The 8,890-nt window shown below is 35.5% G+C and overlaps 3 protein-coding genes across 5 annotated transcripts; 2 read left to right on the top strand and 1 right to left on the bottom strand.

Annotated features, from left to right (window-relative positions):
• Positions 1-237: 237 nt before the first annotated feature.
• On the top strand, positions 238-3,044 carry LOC108611109 (uncharacterized). 3 transcript variants are annotated; one of them, XM_018003581.2, is made up of 4 exons: positions 238-442; positions 507-751; positions 808-954; positions 2,905-3,044. In XM_018003581.2, the coding sequence occupies exons 1-4, from the start codon at positions 353-355 to the stop codon at positions 2,939-2,941; spliced, it is 519 nt and encodes a 172-aa protein (XP_017859070.1). In that variant the 5' UTR covers positions 238-352; the 3' UTR covers positions 2,942-3,044. The 3 variants fall into 3 exon arrangements, with proteins under 3 accessions (XP_017859070.1, XP_089321409.1, XP_017859069.1); XM_089465283.1 differs by lacking the exon at positions 2,905-3,044 and adding an exon at positions 1,766-1,907; XM_018003580.2 differs by lacking the exon at positions 2,905-3,044 and adding an exon at positions 1,877-2,270 and having other exon boundaries at positions 240-442.
• Argl (Argininosuccinate lyase) lies at positions 2,981-4,648 on the top strand. The gene is made up of 3 exons (XM_018003578.2): positions 2,981-3,728; positions 3,821-4,221; positions 4,289-4,648. The coding sequence occupies exons 1-3, from the start codon at positions 2,981-2,983 to the stop codon at positions 4,568-4,570; spliced, it is 1,431 nt and encodes a 476-aa protein (XP_017859067.1). The 3' UTR covers positions 4,571-4,648.
• Positions 4,553-8,824, bottom strand: Tsp29Fb (Tetraspanin 29Fb). Its single transcript, XM_089465277.1, has 5 exons — positions 8,673-8,824; positions 8,407-8,561; positions 6,685-6,873; positions 6,437-6,607; positions 4,553-5,189 (listed from the first exon to the last, which is right to left on the bottom strand). The coding sequence occupies exons 2-5, from the start codon at positions 8,485-8,487 to the stop codon at positions 4,704-4,706; spliced, it is 927 nt and encodes a 308-aa protein (XP_089321403.1). The 5' UTR covers positions 8,488-8,561; positions 8,673-8,824; the 3' UTR covers positions 4,553-4,703.
• Between the last annotated feature and the right edge of the window lie 66 nt (positions 8,825-8,890).

Here is an 8,890-nt window from a genome sequence, read left to right as displayed (position 1 = left end):
ACTGACCAGTGATTACAAGTAGTATATTGCGTGGGTGTCAATTGAAATACCAAGTAATTTTAAGCAAATTCAGAATACATAAATTGTTTGGACATCTTGACAATTTAATTAATATTCATAAACATATAGTCAACTTAGATGATTTGCTTATATTTGTAAACAACAATCATTAAATATCCATGCTTTACCCACACTTTCAGCATTTTTTAGGCCATTTTTTTACCTATGATTTTGTAGTTTTTGTTGCAATTATCGATAAGTATAAATTCGATAATTGTGCACATGTTTTGGCTTTTACCGTGTTTCGCGGTTTATTCTTATTAAATTATAAATTAATTGTTTAGTTTTCATAATGTTGGCACCTATAAAACATTTATTAAACAACTATCGCATAGTTCTTGCAAGTGGGTCCCCACGACGCAAAGAGTTAGTGCAAATGCTGGCAAGTGCACTAAAATCCAAAAACAAAAGTTCAGAAACTAAAATTTTTTATATTCATACTTTAGGGCCTCAATGCAGAGCTCTGCCCTTCGACATTTGAAGAGAATCTGGATAGGGCAGAATTCAAATCTTTCTCCGACTACATAGAGGCGACAGCCTTGGGCAAGGCAGAGGAAGTTTATCAGCGCCTAAACAACGACGGCGACGGCCGTCAGCTGATTGTCATAGCGGCCGACACAATGGTTACGCTTGGAAACGAGATCTTTGGAAAGCCCAAGGATGCAGATGATGCTGTGCGCATGCTGACAAAGTAATCAATCAGTTCATATACCCTCCTTCTGGCTAATTTACGATTTGCCCTTTCAGGCTCTCCGGCGCCTGCAATCGTGTCTTTACGGGCGTTGTCCTGAAGCATTCGAATGGCGTTCGGCAATTCACGGACACGGCGGACGTTTACTTTGGCCAGCTGACAGAGGAGCAGATCAGGAGCTATGTCGACAGCGGCGATCCACTGTAAGTACTGACAGTATGTAGACTAGAGCTTTTGATGCTGTTAGACTTGATTGATTTGATAAAGATATCATTCACTTATTCATACAACATACATTCATATATATGTATATTTATTTTTTATTTATAAAAGGCTTCTATTAAATGCATCTAGCATCTATAAAATTCCTAAGCATATATAAAATTTCATGATCTAAGAATGAACTTAGATTATCTAACAATTATTTAAGTTCAATTTATTTATTTTATTTGTGCAATTGCAAATTTGTATCTTTTATTAATTAATTTTTCTACCTACTTTCTATTTTACATTTAGCAGAAATCTAATTTAGTTAAAAAAAAATTATAAATATGATTTATTTACTTAAAAAAAATTACGTATTTTTATTTGTTGCTTGATTTGAAAGCTATAAATCTATTTTGAACAGGCCCTAATGTAAATTATAGAAAAATTATAAAAATATTTTATTAATATATATATATCTTCAAAAAATATTCGACTTATAGATACCCGTACTACTAACCAATAAATATAGAAATTCGAAAAGCCCTACTTATTTGCTGAAGAGATTCCCAATCTGAATACAGTCTGGCTGTATATCTGTTGTGTCGATACTTGTATAGATAAGGGAGATAGATTTATTTAAAAAATTATTATTTAACACTTGTCATCTTAGAAAAGATATTCCAGTCACAATTCTAACAGAATATTTGAAAACGCATAAAATGTATATTTAACTTAAGCTAAAATATGTAAAATAGGATTTGAACAGCTCACTTCCATCATCTTCTTCTCTCATTTCACCACATTCAGAATGCAGTACTGCATCAACACACCCATCTATGTTAGCCTGTAGCAATACAGGGTATATTTGTAATCTTGCTAGCTTGAGAGTTCACCTGTGATTCAACTTTTCACCCACAGCGATAAGGCAGGCAGCTATGGGGTGAACGGTCCGGGTGGTGCTCTAATACCTCGCATCGATGGTGATTTCTACTGTGTGATGGGCCTGCCACTGAATCGTCTGTGCTGCGAGCTGAACAAACTTTTTCTGGAGGATCTTTAGTGTGTGTGTGTGTGTATGACAGATATATTAAATGAAAAGAGTGTAGTCGAACAGAATACAATGACAAGAAACTTCGCCAGTTTGCGCTTATCACAATCCAGAATTTGTAATCGTGCGCGTCAGAGGCTACCCTTCAAGCGTTATTAGACTGTATAGTTGATAAGGCGTCGTAGTTGTATTCATAATAATTGTTTTTGTTTGTTCATAGACTAAATCAAGAGCACAAATTAAAAATAAAACAAAAAAAAAAAATGCGGTTTTGCCCTCCTTTTTACACTTAAAGTCAAATAGTTGTATTTTTGTTACCAGCTGCACTGTGGTTGCAAAAATATAAATTATTTTTCCTATTTGTGTAATAATCTTTATATCCCTAATGTAATAAATAATGATTATTATTGCAACAAATTTAAATTTGTTTTAAGAGAAACTAATATTTATTAAATTAAAAATTCCAAAAAAAAAAAAAAAATTGAATTTTATTTGCATATAAAAAATATGAATGAAATAATTTTTTAACTGACAAAAAAAATTGTTATTGAAGAAGATTGCTATTCAGTAAAAGTAAAAAATTTTTACAAATTATATACTAAAAATGTTATGCTTAAATTACAAAATTAATAATTTAAATATAAAAAAAATAATAAAAAATTTCAATAGTTAACAAATGATTTTTAACCACTGTGCTGGAAAGCAACGCATCATTTTGACTCTATCGCTAAAACAAGCGGTCATAAAATCATATGGAAAAAGTAACGTATATTTCCAAAGATAAGGCAAGATTATATATATGTATGTCTAAAAAAAAAAGAAAACAAAGAAAAGAAAACCTCACCCACCGAACGCAATAAATTCAAAGTGTATACACAATTATTAATATATTTTATAGAATCGTAGAACGCAAGCGACGCGCATTCAGTGAGTGATCGTCGGGCGTGAAGCAACCTCCTAACTCGACTCAGAAAATGACTCAAAAGCCGCCAGCGAAGCAAGAGAGCGGTAGCTCCTCCTATCAGCTGTGGGGCGGACGATTCTGTGAACAGCCACACGAAGCACTGCAGGATCTGAATATCAGTCTGCCATATGATGCGCGACTCTATGCGGACGATCTGGATGGCAGCAAGGCCTATGCAGAGGCATTGATGCGAGCGGGTCATTTGAATGCCGCTGAGTGCGATAAGCTGGTGAAGAACTTGGAGCTAATACGCTATGATTGGGTCGAGCGTCTGATCAAGTTCGAGGCGAGCGACGAGGATGTGCACACGGTGAACGAACGGCTGCTCGTCCAGCTGACCGGAGATCTGGGCCAGCGCCTGCATACGGGGCGCAGTCGCAACGATCAGGTGGTCACCGACATGAAGCTCTGGCTGCGCAAGGCCATACGCGAAACGCTGGGCCGTCTTCGCCAGCTGATAGAGGCGATTGTCCGGCAAGCCGAAGCACATTTGGGCATCCTGATGCCGGGCTATACGCACCTGCAGCGTGCCCAGCCCGTTCAGTTCTCCCATTGGCTGCTCTCGCACGCCTTTGCCCTGCGCGAGGATTGTCAGCGACTGACCGAGCTGCGTGATCGCTCGAATGTCTTGCCCCTGGGCAGCGGAGCTCTGGCTGGCAATCCTTTGGGCATTGATCGAGTGTGGTTGGCGGAACGTCTGGGGTTTGCCGGCGTCACTGGCAACAGCATGCATGCCGTGGGCGATCGTGATTTTGTGGGTGAGTGTGAAGCGCATAGAAAGGCGCTGCAGGTGACTACATCAGCTCTAATGTATTTCTCTCTGTCTCTCTCACTCTCTTTGGCCTGTCAGTTGATTTCATTTACTGCTGCTCGATGGTCAGCCTGCATCTGTCACGCCTCGCCGAGGATCTCATTATCTATAGCACTAAGGAGTTCGATTTCATCAAGATCGCCGACAGCTTCTCCAGCGGCAGCAGTTTGATGCCACAGAAACGCAATCCCGATGGTCTGGAACTAATACGCGGCATCTCCGGTCTCATCACATCCAACCTGACGGGCATCATGATGACCATCAAGGGCACACCCTCCACGTACAATAAAGATTTGCAATTCGACAAACAATATTGCTTCCAGGCCTACGACAAGCTGACGCAATCTCTGAATATTGCTGTGGGTGTGGTTGAAACCATGCAAGTGCAGCGTCATCAAATGGAATCAGCGCTCAGTTCCGACATGTTGGCCACCGATTGGGTGAGTTTGGGCATACAATTCAATCACTCGGTCAATCAATCAATAAACATTTTGCTTCTGCTCTCAGGCTTACTATCTGGTGCGCAAGGGCGTTCCCTTCCGGCAGGCGCATCATCACATTGGCTGCGTCGTCGCCCTGGCAGAACAACGTGGCGTCGACATAACGGAGGTGCCCCTGGGTGAACTGCAGCAGATATGCTCGGACTTCGGGGCCGACATAGCCAGCGTGGCCGACTATGGCCACAATGTGCAGCAATATGATGCCATCGGTGGCACCTCGACGGCCAGCATAGTCGAACAGTTGCGGCTGCTTAAGAATTTGATCAAGGAATTGCGACAAGAGTCCTAGAACCGGACCGGCTTTATTTGACTTTGGCATTGGCTTTTCGTTTAGCTAACAAATTAAATATTTTTGGTGTTTACATTATAGTGTGGTTGTTGTTATTACTATTGTTATTGTGCAAAGAATTGCTGCTCTGGCCTCAGTTGACGCTGGGACTCTGGGGTGTGTATGTGTAGGGCTCGTGAGTGCCCTGCTCGTTGCCGTTCTCCAGCTGCTGATAGCCGCTCATTGCCGAATTGGCTGGGAGTCCCACCTTGCCGCCGGAGATGAGCACGCCCAGGCTCTGCTGCAGCTGCCAGCGGCGTGCCTCGCGTATCGACTTGTGGCGGCGCAATGTCTTGGCCAGCATAAAGGCACAGAGCACGCCCAGCAGCTGGACAAAGGCCACAGTGGTTGCGCCGGTGGCAATCAGCATGGCACTCTGCGACATGATGAAGTTCATCTTGTTGAAGCAGCCATGCTCGTACGGCTCCACGCAGTTCATCTCGTTATCGTTGGCACTCGGGCCCACGCTGCCGCAGCACGAGAATGGCACCACCACATCATCCGCATCCAGGTGGGTCATGTTGTTGGGCGAATAGTTTTCCTTCCAGTCATCGGGACCTTTAACGCCGCAGCAGCCCAACTACAAGATATGCAAAAATTATTAATTAAGTAACTATAATGTATGCTTAAATATTTAAACAAAAATCAAATCATATTCCATAAATAGTTTCTTCAATATGTATTTAATTTTACTTATTTTATTTCAAATTTTTCTATAGTTTTTAAAATTAAAAAAATAAATAAACAAAAAATGTTGACTAAAATTTAATATATAAATTAATTAAGTTAGTCATTGAAAATTACTATCCAAGCTCTCTATTTAATAAAATGAATACTTTCAACAATACAAATTCCTTGAACTACACGAATTCTTAATAAACATTTAATTCTGGTAATTTGAAAATTTGAAAAAAAAAAACTAAAAAATACATATTCGTATGTCGTATTTAAAGTAGAAGATTAATAAAGTACTCAAGCATAATTAAATTTCAAAATGTAGAAAAATTTGAATTTATTTGTATAAACAAAAAAATAAATAAAATAAATAAATAAGATATATAAAAAGAAAATATCAGAATCTAGTCAACATAAAAATTCATGTAAGTGAATTCGATTTAGAGAAAAATAATAACTATTTAAACAAACTTAAAATTATTAAACTACTAATAATATTATAAATATTTTAATAAAATAAAAAATATTTAAAGAAATAAATTTACTTAAATTCTCAATAAATTTAAATATACCTTTAAAACAATAAAAATGACAAGTACTTATTGAATACTTTAATAATTGAAATGTTTTAGGAAATTAATTTTTATCATAAATCAGAAAGCATTATTTAAAAATTTGAATCGATTATTCTCACTTTAGAAAATTTAATTAATTTTAAGTGATAATAATTTAATGATTTATTATTCACTTAAACTGCTAATAATAATATAAATATTTTAATAAAATAAAAAATATTTAAAGAAATAAATTTACTTAAATTCTCAATAAATTTAAATATACTTTTAAAACAATAAAAATGAGAAATGTTTTAGGAAATTAATTTTTATCATAAATCAGTAAGCATTATTTAAAAATTGGAATCGATTATTCTCACTTTAGAAAATTTAATTTTAAGTAATAATAATTTAATGATTTATTATTCACTTCTATATATGTATATATATTTTTTTTTTATAAATAATTAATATAATTTTGAGATAAAAGCGAAATCATTAGTAAGAGATTAGTCAGTTAGTTTTTTAAATAAGTATATATAAGCTATATATCTATATATATATAGTAATATATACATAGATCTTGAAGTATACTTACACCAGTTTGCATAAAGTCCACTCCAGCAGCCACAGTGGTGTCCTTTTCGTATGCAACCAACGCCTCGTTCATGGTGCGCACCAGCATTTCTCTAACCTGCGACTGCATGACGAAAGCGGCAATTGCTGCCGCCACCTCCAGTATGAAGACGAGGAAGAGACAAACGCCATACTGTCAAATAGAGTATGTGTTATACATATAGACATTAGACACAAATATTCTGTGATGCATGCAAATCAGTTCTATACCAAATTGATGAGTAAAACGCTCTCCTTGACCGCTCCATAGGCGCCGAGTGTGGCCACGGCGATAAGTATGAAACCTATAGCAATTAGCAGCGCGGGCGGCGACGTGAAGTGTCCATCGATAAAGAGATCAAAGTCGCCGAAAATTGCCTGAATGGTTGTGCCAACCATGATCAGCAATATAGCTGTCAGCTAGGAAGGAAAATATAAATATGCATTGAAAATAGGTACAAATTTCAGTTAACAAATCCAGTTAGCAATCGCATGTCAAATAGCGTTTATATGTATGTCTCTTAAGTAATATATGTATATAAATAAAATATGTTATTCGTTGCCACATTTCTCTATTATCGATTTGAATAGTTTCCAGTTTGTAGCCCCTGAAATATTTAAGCTCGCATTTTATTAATGAATGCGACTATTTTCATTAATTTAGTTAAAAATATTGTCAGCTGCTTTACATATATATATTTTAATTATATTTAAAATTTTGAATTTAATAATTGTTCACAAATTAATTTTAATTTCTATTAATTTAAAAAAAATCTATAATTTTATTTTTAATAAATATTTAAATAAATTTTGTCAGTATTTTAACAATTGAATAAATGGAAAACAATTATAATATAAATAATTACAAAAAAAGGAAATAAATATATTTTTACAATATTGAATACATAAATTTATAATTTAAATTATTATGGTTTAGTGTTCAGATTGATTATGCAAGGAAATTCTTAATCTTAAATTTGTTGTATTTTTTAAATTATAATTTTAATATGTTTAATTAGATAAATAACTAAGCAATTCAACAGAATTAATAAATGTATTATTTTTTTTATCAGTTAAAAAGGGAAAAAATAAATTTCATAGGTAAGTGCATTTCATTTAGTAAATACTTTAATAGTTAATTTTGATGTATAGGTTTTTTGAATGCAAAAAAAAAAAAAAAAAAAAAAGAAAAAAATACTACAGGTAAGCAGCTGACACAGAGAAATAGAAATATGTAGATAAGAAGTTAAGTACACGCTGAGTAACGGACTTTTCAAATTCCCCCTCCCTCTACCCTTGAGTTAAAGCAAAATGAGTGCTGAGAAATTCTCTTCAAAGTTAAAAATTAATTAGGCGTAATAAGTAATATTTAACGCTGTCTGGCAGCTGTTTTTATTGTTTGCCTAAGATAACTATGAGAAGAAACAAAAAAGTCAGATGAAAAACCTTGGACTATATGACTTGTATGCTGCCAAGAGCTACGCTCTTCCCAAATGCTATATTAATTGTCTTACCGGGAGTAAGAGAGCACAAGCATGAGCAGAAAATATTCAGTTTGCTTTGAAGCGGAAGTTCATGAGAACGTAAAAGGAACCTGTCTAATATTTCCAAATATAGATTTGATTCAGTTTCATGGTTAAGCATTCGTGTCATCATAAAGATTTATTGAAAAACAAATAGTGGCGTCCGAGCACGGCTCTCGCGGCTCTTTTCTGTGCTTCTCAAACGACAAGTCTTACACACAAATATGACACAGACACAAATACCACAACAAAAACTGCTCAACCTAACTGATAAGCGCATAAAAATCGCGTTATCATGAATTGTTTGATATAAATACATATATAGATACCTATGTATAAGTATATATATTCGAATTCAAAATGGCGTCGCAATTTACTTGTGAATCATATAGATTTAATATATATTTGTTTTTTAATTTGAAAAACTTACCGCAAACATAAAGCTCACTATGATGAGCATATATTTGGCACAGCGCATTCCGGAATTTAATTGCAGCTCTCGATTCGCCATTTTGTTGAATCCAAGTTGATCTACTTCTGGTTTTTTTTTTTTTTTTTTTTTTTTTTTTTTTAACTGCAAGTTAGCTGCAAGATGTTAGTTATAAAAAACATTCAATTATTTTAATACATTTTTAGTTGTTGCTAATTTGTATTGTTTTTGTTTTTCTGTATTTTCTCCGCACCCACTAAACGTACTTTTACTTTAGCTGGCTACACGTTGACTGAGAACGGGAACGTTGCCAGTTGCAAACGCCAAGCGGTGCTCGGCTCGGCTCTTGGCCAAGTAGCTACACAGATACACACACACACATATTCACTCTCTCTCTCTCTTTCGCTCTCTTGGCCGCTTATCAGCCTATAAATTTTCATTGTTTTTCTCGATGTACTAGATAAAAGCGTGCGATAAGATTACG

Source organism: Drosophila arizonae, chromosome 3 (genome assembly GCF_054131065.1).
Source record: "Drosophila arizonae isolate 15081-1271.41 chromosome 3, UAZ_ARI_1.0, whole genome shotgun sequence".
NCBI lineage: Eukaryota > Metazoa > Arthropoda > Insecta > Diptera > Drosophilidae > Drosophila > Drosophila arizonae.
Note: the sequence above shows the minus strand (reverse complement) of the source record. Positions and strands in the feature narration are given on the sequence as shown.